Below are 13,236 nucleotides of genomic sequence, written 5' to 3' on the forward strand. Positions count from 1 at the left end.
TTATTAACAATATTTAAAAACTATGGCATTTTCTTTTTTATAAAGTATCTATAAATAAGTATATATAATAAATATACTAAACTAAGTATCTATAATAAGTATTTATACTTATCTATAAATTTTAAAACCTTTTGTCAAGTACATTAGATTAGATTATGCTGGCAGAACAAAAAGGCCACGCGTTGACCATTAAGGTCCATTGCGATACCAGATCAGAGTTTTATTTTAGCGATTGTATGCATCACTTACGATGCGAGATTCATTAGCAAAATTTATTAGGATTCCAACAGAAACCTCAGGTATGTGCTCCAGTCCTCTAATACTGACAGCCCCCAAGTATTTTTGTCGAGTTCTCGAGAGAGCCGGGCAAGTACACAGTAGATGTTTCCTTTGCATTCAGCTCGTTGCATTTCCTTCAAGCATCGCTGTGAATTAGGTTTAGTTTTCGGGCATGTGATGCGACCAGACAGTGACCTATCAACACACCAATTAATGTTCTACAGTTCCTTTGGTTATTGTCAAGTACATGTTTGCATATATATTGTGATGTAAAGTCTTAAAACAATTACTTTAAATCTATTAGAGTCGGATTTGTGTCCAGAACTTAAGTCTATACTGACTTAAGTCTCTGTACTTTATGCTTAAGTCATCAAGTTTTCTAACTGCATATACTTAAACCAGTTTTGAAATTACAGTTAAGACTGTGGAATCTATTCCTAAATTTGAACATTTTTAAATTCAATTTTTTCTTTTATATTTTAAGATCTCAACCGATTCTCACCTGTAAATCAATGACAAAAGTTGATGATAAATTTATCTATGAGACAGAGAAAGATAATTCACATAATAAATTGTTAAAACAAATCCAAGGCGGTGTAAAATTGAAACCCACAAAAACACATGATCGCAGTAAGCCGTTTATAGAGGGTCTCAGAAAATTCCGCAAGCAAATGACAATTGAAGAGCAATTACAAAAATCACAATCAAAAATAAATATGCTAGGCGAGGTAACACTACTAGTTTTCGATTTTAGAATATAACCATTTCATTCAATAATTACACATCACACTTATTACAGGCACCCAGCAGTATAGCTACTAAAGATGAAGTTGGCTCTTCAAGCGGTATTGTAGCTGCGCTATCAATCGATGATCCAAGCGGTGATGAACTCGACGATATCGATAACATACGCGACGATCTGCAGAGTACAAAGCAAATGTTGGCACTCGAACTGCGTACTCGTGAAGCACAAGAACGTGAAAATAAAAAACTCTTGGCAAAAATTGCAACACTCGAAGCTGAATTGGAACGTGAGAAATCACGTGAAAAGAATTTGGAATATGGATCGAATGTTATAGTAGCAACTATGGATGCAACACCAGGGAAAGAAGAACTTTATGTGCGCTCACTGCAAAAAGAAGCAGAAGAATCGCGTAACGCTTCAAGTGAATTACAAAAGAAATATTTGGATACTGGTGAACTCCTTGATCAGGCCAAGAGTGAAATTGAAGAACAGAAACGACAAATACAAATGTTGGAACGTAAGTTGGCGCAGGCATTACAGGTAAGGGATCGTATTTCGTCCATTTTTTAAAAGATAGCAACTTGCTTTATATTTGCTTAATATTATTTTTTATTTTGCTTGTTACTTTTAAATGCTTTTGCTTTACCATAAAAAGAGTGAGCTAACACCCAATACTAAAGCTTCCCAATTTAACTTTTGCTACGCTTATGAAGATCCACATGACTATGACACATACTATGAAGCAAATGCTATACATTACAATAAGTGGCAGGTAAAAACAGAATGCGCTTTACTTAACTGAAATTATCAAAATAATAAGCATCAAGAAAAACTGTTTAGAATATAATAATATTAATTTTCCTCGTATTTACAGGGCGGTGGTTCAATTGGTGGTTCGAGACGCGCTAGTGAGGCACATTTAGGACGTGACAGTTCACCTGAATTCGATGTTGAACTTAGCGAAAGTGATCCAGACGAACCTGAAGAAAAAAAAACTGAACGACGTGAACGACGTTTAGTTAAGGAAGTGAAAGTACTGCGCAAGAAACTAACAATTCTCAAAGTCAAACAGGAAGCAGCTAAGAAGGAAAAAGTGGCCTTGAAACAGGCAATGAAGAAGAATCATGTTATTCTTAAGTAGGTTTATAAGATATATACTTGATGTTTTATCTGTCATGTGATTAATTTTACAGGGAAGAAAACAAAAAATTCAAAAAATTGGACAAAGAAGTTCAAAAAATGGCGAAAAATATGGAAGAGGAACCAGACTTCGACGATTTGGACGATGATGAAGAGAAACCTGTAAGTTTTAGAAATTTGCTGTATATAAGATGTAGTAGCTTACAATTTAGATAATTAACTAGGAACTATTTTGTTTAAGCAGATACAAGAGTATTAAATAATTAATGGTGTGATGATGTGTAAATAAATATTCAGAAATAAGCTAAATAACAAGTTTAACAATTAAGAGTTAAATGTTAATAGTTATTGTATACAAACACAATATAAATAATTTATAGTCTAAGGTATGTATATAGACACAAACTAAATAATTAAGACACTAGGGATCACTGTTCGATCGTTGTGAATTCCTAGGAAAGCATAAGACAATCATCAAGAAAATTTAGGACAATATGTTCAGAATCACCACATGGATACTTTGAATCACTTTGAATTCAGGTTCAGGTTTATCTTTGTTGCGTTGATTTTTTCAATTGACCTATTTAACCTATTTAAGCATATTAAAATTACATATTTCCCGTGGCAATTTAGTTTTATTAAATATGCAACTAGTGACAATATTGGAATACATCTTTCAGCCATCGCACTATTTTTCGTTCATTTCGAATAAGAGATCGTATAGATTTTTGGCTATATGCGTGGAGATTATTCGAGATCTTAATTTTGGACGGAAGAATTGGCTCACTTACTATTTATTAGAATATTTCTAGTGTTAATGACTTTGTTGTATTTACGAAGGAAAGCTTATTTCTTTTATAGTTCGGGAGAAACAATAATATAAGCAGCCACTTTAAAAGTATTGAAGAGATTGTAACACGTATGATAAGAAAAGCAATCGTTATTTTAATCGTACTGTAATGAACTCCTGGTTTTAATAAAAAACTGTTTAATATTAAATTTAAGATTTATTGCCATTTAAAAAAAAACTATTCTCATATCTGTTTTATGAGACTATGAGACTTTGTTCTTCATTTTCTTCTCGTAATGGAAAACGAGTTGGTGCCTAAAGCACATAAACTCCATTGATAAATGGGTTTGAATTATTCAGGTTATTATATAGAAATAAAGTTTGCAGTTGAGCAAATCTTTCTGACGAAATATACATATACTGCATTTGTTTTATGAAAGTGCAATTTTCTGTCTGTTATTTACTTTTACGCACTCTCGATTCTCAAATTCTTGTAATATACCCATAAGTTGCTGAAAGGAGTCACTAAAAATTTAGTAATAGACTATAACAACTTAGTTAATATCATATCCCAAAAAGAACATTTTTTGTATCTCTGAGCACGCTTAACGATGAGCACCATTTACACGTCTGTACAGATCGGCTGCGGAATGTCGACCCGGCCATTCCCGGAACTGAGATTTAGTATATCTTGGTAATTTTAGACAAAAATAATTAGCTAGTTTACATTATATTCTTATATTCTTAATAAAGTACCCTTATTTATTTCAATAGTATATATTATAATATATATTATAATAATATATAATCTTAAGTGAGCGATAAAAGAATAATAGTTGAGCTTATCTTTCTTTTTGTTAATTCTTTCAAAATTATTTGAATATATTTTCCACTCATGACATTATTTTTGTTTATATTAATAGAAAGCAGACAATGAAGCTGAACAATCAGATGAGGAAGAGGAAGAAGAGGAGGAATCTGAGGAAGAATCCGAAGAATCAGAATCAGAAGAGAGTGAAGCTGAAACAGAAAGTGAAAGTGAAGCAGAAGTAAGTGTAAAAAAAAATAGTTTTTTTAGAATTACCATTAATTAAAATTTTTGTCTTACAGGACGCAACAAATACTGACAAGAAAAATAATTTGGAACCACGTGTGAAGAAACATGAAAGCCGCCTCTCAGCCATGAAGAAATGCAATGTGCTCCTACAAGCAAACGTAGATAATTTACAGGATGAAATCACACAAGTACGCGCCAAGGCAGCCAATTTACAAGCCGAATTAGACGCAGTACTGGCAGATTTAGGATTTTAAATTATAAACGTTATTTTAGCAGAGAACTTATTGTGTTAACTGTTTTGCTTTTTTTTTAGGTATTTTATATTCTAATTGACTTGTATTTATTAAATATAATAACAATAAAACATATATATGTTAAAAAATAAAATAGTTTGGCTTACCTGATTTGTGTTATAGTTTTATATTGATAAATATGAATATGAATAATATAAACTGCAAAAACGTGTTATATTAACACCAATTCACAAAACTTGAGGAAATTCCACGTACGCCGGTAGTTTTGCTACTCCAACAATGTTCACTTCTGCTGTAGTAAGAATCAACAGAAAACAATTTTTATTAAATAGAAAGCAAATATACTTTTTAAAACAAATTGTTATTAATAATTTTGCACTTTTTTATTAAAACTTTACAAAAGCAAATTAAAATCCACAACACAAAAACAAAAATGTTTGTTTTTAAATTTGGCACCGGCCTTATGTCACTGCGTGGTTGCTATGACAACTACAGCTGTTCGCATTGCCAATATTAGTACAATTATTTTGAGAAATAGAATTGGCACTGAACGTACGCCTTGTAGAGTGTGTGTGTGTATGTTCATTTGTTTTGAAGCGTAATACAGTGCTTGCAAGTAATAAATTTTGCTGCTGCGTTTATTTTCAAGCCTTTAGTGTTAAATTATTTAATAATGTAATATTTTATAAAAGATTTACTGAAAATATAAAAACAAAATGCTTGTAATGTGCTATTATAAGTACATGCAAGCGTTTTAACGTTATTCGGCATGTGCAAACGTACGCAGACATTTTAGCAAAAATCGATTTTTCAAAAGTACGTTACCATAAACGCTTTAAGCATTTAAATTAAATTTAAAGGTAGTACATAATTTTTTTTTGTCAAAAGCTTTATTAAATAATTGAATTTTTACCTTTTAATTAAAGTTAGCCAAATTAGTGATACGTAATAGTAGTTAAAAAAATGTAATTAGTTATAATCCTTAAAACCATACAACGATACGCGAAAACATAAACCAAACGAAATGCCTGAAAATTTGGAATTACATCAATTTGTGGACGGTTTTCGTCACAGTGAAACCAGAAATCGTTGGCTATCACGCATTAAGTCGAAACTAAACTGTCCTTATTTAGGAATAATACTCGCTACACTCTCATCCTTATTTTTCTCACTTTGCTCCGTTATTGTCAAAGGTCTAGTTGATATCAATCCTATGGAATTAGCATCCTTTAGGTAATGTAATTCGTTAATCTTGTAATAATTATTTGAAAATTATAATTCACAGATTTGTTGGTGTGTTACTTCCTGCAATACCAATTGTCATCTATACTAAGCAACCCGTCTTCCCTGAAGGTAAACGTGTAATATTGCTCTTGCGTTGCTTTATGGGCACAACTGGTTTGATGCTCAGTTTCTATGCCTTCCGCCATATGCCACTGGCTGATGCCAGCGTTATTATATTTTCGACGCCAGTTTTTGTTGCCATATTTGCGCGCGTTTTCCTCAAAGAACATTGCAGTTTATTTAATATTTTAACTATAATATTAACACTGGTGGGTGTAGTACTTATCACAAGACCACCATTCGTATTCGGCCAACAAGCAACAACAGATGTGAATTTGGAACGTTTGGACGGGAAACACTATGATATTTGGGGTCCAGTTGCTGCTATATCCTCCACACTATTCGGTGCCAATGTTTATATACTACTGAGAGCACTTAAAGGCTTACATTTTTCAGTGATTATGACAAATTTTGGTGCATTTGCATTAATCTATACAATAATAGTGTGTGGCACAATAGGTGCCATATGTTGGCCAGCATGTGGACGTGATCGCTGGTTAGTTGTTGTATTAGGTATATTTAGTTTCTTGGGGCAAATATTGCTCACACTATCGCTACAAGTGGAACAGGCTGGACCAGTGGCCATAGCACGTTGTGCTGATATCGTTTTTGCTTTTATATGGCAGACAATGTTTTTTGGTGAAACTCCCACAGGATACTCACTCGTTGGCGCAATGCTGGTTGTCAGCAGTGTTATATTAACTGCTCTTAAGAAATGGGCTCTTTCGTTGCCCCGCGAATCAACGGCACGTAAACGTTTACGTTATTTGCTATTGGATTAAAAATTACTCAAGCTTTTGTGCGTTCACGAAACACAGAAGCAAGCATTGTGGTTTCTCTCATAGTTAATTAATTTAAGATATACTTATAAATATTAAGTTATATACGTATATATATATTTAAGTACATATGTGTTTCTGTATGTAATCAAATTTTTTAGTCAATTTTTTTTGTTTGGATTTGTTAACTAACTAAACAGAGGCTCGTTTATTTATTTATTATTTTTATTAACTCATATATACATAAAAGTCAAATAGTATTACTGATGTGATTTATGTACTTAAGTTGTCTAAGTTTTAAAGTAAATTCACGTTGAATTAGTGCAATTGTAATCAAATCTTTAAATTAAAATACCGACTATGTAGTAGGTTATTAGCCTGCATATGTATATGCTCAAGACAGTTTAACTTTATTGGTATTAGCTTGCATGGAAATATATTGAAATTAATACATAAAATATTAACTATTTTATCAACTAAAAATTTTCTACAAGATTGTAAAAAATTTTTAAATTAACTAGAATTTTTTTGACCAGTAAGACTTTCACTAATGGGAGTTTCTTTGTTCGTTTTTTGTAAGAACAATATCAAATTTAGCAAAATTATATAATATATAAAAAAATGTATATTTATTAAAATAATAAAATTTACTCTACTAAAAACTTTAAGCGTTTCTTTTTAAATTGCAATAAATATTATGGCCTAAATAATTGATATTTTATTCGACATGTTAAGGATTATACAGGATTTTATATTAAAAGTATGTAAAAATATGGCGATATAATTAAAAGGTCTGTTGCACGAGCTACTCGTAGTATCTTTGAGTAACACTGTGTATATGCAAGTGCGTTCCATCAGCAAATTTTCGAGTAAATGAGAGCATCTGAGAGAGCATAACATCCCTGACGAAATTTGAAAATGCTACACCGACTGTACTCATATATTTTATTTGAAGTAAAATTTGTGTGATGTGTGAATCAGAATCAGTTTTGGTTTGAATTTAAATTGTTGTATTGTTTATTTACGCGGCGTTGGTGTTCTCGCCAGATTTTACACAAAGCTGTTTCATGAAAATCTGTGTAAAGAGCGTAATTTGGCACTTTATTTGTGTCACACTGTCAGTTTGTATTTCACTTATGTTTTACGATTAGCTTGTGGAACAGTCCTGATATAGACTATTTCAATAAAGTATGTCAGTAAGGGAAAGAAAATACATTGTGAAACCAATTTCAGCTGTTGTTGTTCAGTGATCTTCCCTTATAATATAGACTTAAATCACAAATGAAGTAGTTGGTGTAGTTGATGTGATTGCTCAAGGCATCAGTTTTAATAAGAATGCAATGTTTTACTGTTTTTTGTTAAATATTTTACGAGTTATCATTAATAAATTGCAATTTATTATATTAAATCGTTGGTTACACAGGCCAGCAACTTCTTAAAGTTATAATTACGAACCCTGTAACTATATATGTCATAATATTAATAATGGTTGATAAAGGCTGTTTGGAATATGATACCAAATATATGAGACCAAATATTCCAAATGTAATGAATGAATTTCGGATTCTTTTTGTACAAAGCTAGTTGCCTGTTTAAAAAAATATCCCATTTCTTTATATAGAAAGGAGTCAGAATATAGTAGATGACAATTTATTTTCATATCAAGAAGTAGATTGCAATATAAATAATTAGCTTAACTCATACGGTCATTCAATTCACTGTACCATATGCTAATTTAAATTCAAATCAAAACAGCTGATTCACACATCAACACAAATTTAACTTATAATAAAATGCACGAGTTAAGTCTGTATAGCATTTTCAATTTTGAAAGGGATGTTGCGGTCTTTCAGATGTTCTCATTTACAGACCTACAATGAGATGTGGAACAGACCTGCAATGAGATACAAAGCACATAAATCATAATTTTATAAGAGCTTTAAAAGGAAATATATTAAAAATCAGTTGATCAGCGTTAAGAAATTGACGAATTTAGATTCTTTTAAATACTAACAAAAACTAGAGTAACCAAACAATTTAAATCTATATTTCAATATCTAATATATTAATTCTATTTATCGAATTTTTCAATTAACAATTCAGCTGTGAAAAAATATATTTGTTGGCTTTACATTTGTAATTTAAATGGTTTATATATGAATGTGATAGAACTAAAATCGCTTGTTTTCAATGTTTAAAAATTCTTCTAGAGAAACCGAGTAGTAAGTGATTGAAGTGAAAAAATTTACTTTAAAAATCATTAAATAACTTATTAAAATTAATTAATAGTTATAACAGAGAAACAATCTACAGTTTCCCTGGAGATGACTATTGAAGATAGTCGAAATATCAGAAAAATATTTTAATAAAATATTATTTGTATTTAAATATAAATAATAAATTATATCTTTTTTATTTCTATTTAAATGAAAAATTATACCGCTAATAAATTATTAGAAAGCGTTAATGATAAAATAATTCCAAAATGAAATATGTTCAAATTATGTGCTGAACACACCCTATCATTAATATTGACACGTTTTCTAAAATCTCCAGTGACTGTAAAACTGTTTACTGTCAACTCGTCAACTTGTTAAAAAATTAAAACTGATTGTGATATCATAACAACGAAATTTACGTATAAAGTTAAATAGGAAAAATTCTAAATAAAAAAAAAACAAAAATTAACAATATAAGTTCCAGTACAATGTCTGAGGGTAAAAGTAAATTTTTAAGTAAGGTGCTGGTAGTGTCTGCCGGATTGGGATTGTTATACATAATATCACGAAATAGACGTAAAATTTTTTCAATTTTTAACAAACACGGACACCCACTATATGGCCAAAGAATTGAATTAGTTGATTCTGTAGAAAAATGTGATGCTGTAGTTGCAGATTTAAAAAAGTAAAACATAAAACTATCATAAAATAAAATACAATTAAATTTCTCTTCATTTTTAAATCAGGCAGTGCATTAAGAATCCGGTTTTAGGATTTGACTGTGAGTGGATTACCGTAAATGGCAAACGCAGACCTGTAGCCTTATTGCAGTTGGCAACAGACAATGGTTTATGCGCCCTGTTTCGCCTGTGTCATCTTCGTCCCATACCAGTATGTTTACGTGAATTGTTACTAAATGATCGTATTCTAAAAGTTGGTGTGGATTCGCATGAAGATGCCAAAAAGTTGGCTTTTGACTATTCTCTTTGTGTATCGGGTACATACGATCTGCGCTTCTTAGCAAAGGAAAACGGATATAAAGCAGAAGGTTTAGCGAAATTAGCTAAAAGTCATCTCAATGTGGTACTTGACAAAAATTGGCGCCTATCTTGCTCAAACTGGGAGGCAGTAGAGTTGACTTCGGCGCAGTTAAACTATGCCGCCAATGATGCACTAGTTGCTGTCAAAATATTCAATAAACTGTTTTCACAATTAAAGAAAACGTGTGTAATTTAAATTCATAAATTATTAAACTGAAAGTAATTTTTTGTTTATTTGTAGATGGTACGAAAGGACTGACTACATGGCCATACATCAACTTCTTGAATACCAAATTGATACACGGTTCAATGCTAAACTTGAAAACCGGCAAAAATGCTCGCCCATAACTGATACAGCAGAAAAAGGTAATCAAATAAAGCGTAAAACGTATACTGGCATACGTGCTAGTAATTTATATGATAATACACAGTTACAAGCACCCGACGGAGAACTGTTAGGAGTGATTGACTACAAAAAAGCCAAATGGTATATAGACAATGGTTTAGCTACTGAAATTGCAACAAATCCATATATTGCGCGTCTTAACTTCGAACCCGCAGCTCGTCCAGTTGGTAGTGTAGGTCAGTATTATAAAATATCTAAAGATAATCAGTGTGTTGTGTGTGGTAAAACAGACACATTTGTACGCAAAAATGTTGTGCCACGTGAATACAGAAAACACTTCCCTGGTAAGCACAAATAATTTTATAAAGTGTTCATTTTAATTATGGTTTTTGTATTTAACAGATGTCATGAAATCGCATAGTTCACATGATGTTCTATTGCTATGTCCGCAATGCCATGAAAAGAGTAACATATCTGATCTAGCCATACGCACTTATTTAGCAAATCTATGCAATGCTCCAATCTCCCATAATAACACAGCTATTAAATCTTTTGAAATACCAAAACTAAAGTAATATTATTTATATACAGTTTCTTACTTTCAATTTTAATTAAAATACTAAGTTTAATATTGATTAATAATAATATTATTTATTTATAGATCAGTGAAATCTGCCGGACGCGCAATTTTAAATCATTCAGAGAAGCTACCAGAAGCGCGAAAAAATGAACTGCTTGAAGTTTTAAAAAATTATTTTAGTTGTGATAACATTGACGAGGATCAATTGCTAATAGCTTCTGAATTAAATACAAAGTAAGATATTGCCTAAAATTTTATTTCCATTTTATTTTATCGGGTTTTATTGAGTGAAGCTAAGGAAGGCATATGAATCGATGATCCATTAATGTATATCCAAAGTAATATTTCTTTATAAAAAATTATTCCATTGGGTAATGCCCCTCTTCACACCTTTTCTTCATCAGTTTATATGCACATAAGCTTGGCTTTGCTTTTAAATGTAATGTAAAACTATTTATAAAAATAATTGCTATACATTTTTTAATTAATATATAATTATATTATTAATGTATATTTTTCATAAGAAATTAAATTATTTTTATTATTAATTAATTTTTGTTATTAATTTAATTTTTATTATTAATTTAATTGTTGTTAATTGAATAGTTTATATAAGTTAATAGGTATTTGTTAATTGATTAATTTTTGTTAATTAATTAATTTTTATAATTAATTAAGTTTCGTTGATTTATTTATATTGGTTAATAGGTGTGTGTTAGTTGACTAATTTATATTAACTAATTAGTTTTTGTTAATTAATTATTTTTATCAATTAAGTTTTATTAATTAATTATTTTTTATTAATTAATTAGGTTTTATTTGAGTTATTTATATTAGATAAAAGGTGTTTGTTTGTTAATTAATTTATATTAATTAATTAATTTTTATTAATTAATTAATTTTTGTTAATTAATTAATTTTTGTTAATTAATTAATTTTTGTTTATTAATTTTTGTTAACTAATAAATTTTTATTAATTTTTTTTAATTATTTTTATTAATTAATTAATTTTTGTTGATTGATTAATTTTTTATTAAATTAATTTTTATTAATTAATTTTTGTTTATTAATTAATTTCTATTAATTAACTAATTTTTGTTAATTAATAAATTTTTATTAATTGTTTTTTGTCATTAATTTATATTAATATCAATTAATATATGTTGTATTCAATGTCTCTTGTCATTTGAATAACATTAAACAAAAAAATTTTTGTTTTTTTCTGCTATTAATTAATTATATATTACGAATGTATTATTTTCAAACTTTAATAATACAATTTTTCACATAAATAAAATTTAACTATTTCCTTCTTTGTATTTCATAGAAATTAATTTATTTATCTTATAATATTATTATTATTAATATTAATATTATTAGTATTATAATATATTATTATTAATATTAACATTATTAGTATTATAATATAAATGAATATAATATTATAAATATTCATTTAGTATTTTATAATTAATTTTATATTTCTTCTCTCACTTTATGAAACTTAACTGTATAATTCTTTATATAGAACTGAATGTATTGTAAAATAAAATGTATTTAAAATGATAAGTATCAAGCAGTATCGAAATGTTTTTTTTAAGTATCAAGTAAAACTATATATTGTTGCCTATACAATATATTTTTACTTAAAAATTTTTTTTTTTATAATTTTTTAGTTTACACATGTAGTTCTTATTATGTATGTAGTAATATAATTTTACATATATTTATAAAAGTGAAAGTCTTTATACCATTAGCTTTTTTTTAATTAATTAAAATGTTTAAAAAATATATATTATATTGAAGTTTATTAGAAATTTTAAGATATTATTAAAATTTTCTATAACTTATGATTAACTGTAACGAATTGCTAATCAAATCAAAATATTATTAATCAAATGTATTTTTAGGCTAGTTTTACAGTTATTTCCAATTCCGCTAGATATTGAACATCAGTGGGCTTTGAAAAGATTTATTCATTTTATTGTCTTTATATAATTATTGCGCTACAAGTGTCAGGAATCGAACTCAGGCAAATTTGAAGTGTAGATTCAGTTTGCGCTATTCAAAATTCAAGTATAGTTTAAGTATAGTATTTATAGTCTTTCAAATAAGTATAAACTCGCTAATGTCGTCTTAAAATATTACATAATGTATCTTTTTATTTATTATGTGTAATCTTTTCTATTTTAGTCTTGATAACCCAGATTATTGTCAACATGGTGAAAAGGTAGTAGAAAAATATTGTAATGAATTAGGCGGCTTGGTTACACTTGAAAAATTATGGCGTGAACACTTCTTAAAAACAATGGAACCGAGATATTTACCGGAACTTTGGGATGTAAATCATAACGCAAATCGGTAAAATATTAATATATTGTTTATAAATAAATTTTAAAATATTTCAACCATTTAAGTTTAGAAATTCGTGCTCAGGAAGGTCGTCTAAATGAAATAGATATGTTAAAAGCTGGCATTAAAAACTCAAGCTCTAATGAGAAAAACCACTAACAAAATTCTGGACTCTTATTATTTTAAAATAGTATAAACACATCTTTAGTACAAAATCAATAGCTTTAATAATTTTGTTTTAATTAATTTCTCATATTATATTTAAGATTTTTAATGTGAAAGTAGATTGTCTCCTTAGGAGCAATTAACTT

The 13,236-nt window shown here is 28.8% G+C and overlaps 3 protein-coding genes across 4 annotated transcripts in view; all 3 read left to right on the forward strand.

Moving 5' to 3' along the window:
• The window catches only part of LOC119675759 (DNA ligase 1-like), a 7,506-nt gene extending 3,152 nt beyond the window's left edge, over window positions 1-4,354 (forward strand). Inside the window, exons 2-7 of the mRNA XM_038086965.1 lie at window positions 764-1,007; window positions 1,079-1,564; window positions 1,899-2,161; window positions 2,218-2,326; window positions 3,878-4,003; window positions 4,065-4,354. Coding sequence (XP_037942893.1) covers window positions 764-1,007; window positions 1,079-1,564; window positions 1,899-2,161; window positions 2,218-2,326; window positions 3,878-4,003; window positions 4,065-4,265 — 1,429 coding nt within the window. The 3' untranslated portion in view covers window positions 4,266-4,354. The remainder of the gene's footprint in view (window positions 1-763; window positions 1,008-1,078; window positions 1,565-1,898; window positions 2,162-2,217; window positions 2,327-3,877; window positions 4,004-4,064) is intronic.
• A 57-nt stretch (window positions 4,355-4,411) lies between these two features.
• On the forward strand, window positions 4,412-6,833 carry LOC119686031 (solute carrier family 35 member G1-like; the record flags this gene model as incomplete). The annotated part of the gene is given in 3 exon segments (XM_038100490.1): window positions 4,412-5,125; window positions 5,192-5,498; window positions 5,551-6,833. Coding segments are annotated over 2 exon segments (1,050 nt in total). The 3' UTR covers window positions 6,392-6,833.
• A 2,119-nt stretch (window positions 6,834-8,952) lies between these two features.
• Window positions 8,953-13,168, forward strand: LOC119686024 (exonuclease 3'-5' domain-containing protein 2-like). Of its 2 annotated transcripts, none has more exons than XM_038100480.1 (7): window positions 8,953-9,292; window positions 9,354-9,830; window positions 9,889-10,337; window positions 10,396-10,564; window positions 10,655-10,807; window positions 12,767-12,934; window positions 12,996-13,132. In XM_038100480.1, exons 1-7 carry the CDS (start codon window positions 9,096-9,098, stop codon window positions 13,024-13,026), a joined length of 1,644 nt encoding a protein of 547 aa, XP_037956408.1. In that variant the 5' UTR covers window positions 8,953-9,095; the 3' UTR covers window positions 13,027-13,132. The 2 variants fall into 2 exon arrangements, with proteins under 2 accessions (XP_037956408.1, XP_037956407.1); XM_038100479.1 differs by having other exon boundaries at window positions 8,954-9,292; window positions 12,991-13,168.
• Window positions 13,169-13,236: the final 68 nt, after the last annotated feature.

The sequence above is a fragment of the Teleopsis dalmanni genome, chromosome 2 (genome assembly GCF_002237135.1).
Source record: "Teleopsis dalmanni isolate 2A chromosome 2, ASM223713v2, whole genome shotgun sequence".
In the NCBI taxonomy this organism is placed as follows: Eukaryota; Metazoa; Arthropoda; class Insecta; order Diptera; family Diopsidae; genus Teleopsis; species Teleopsis dalmanni.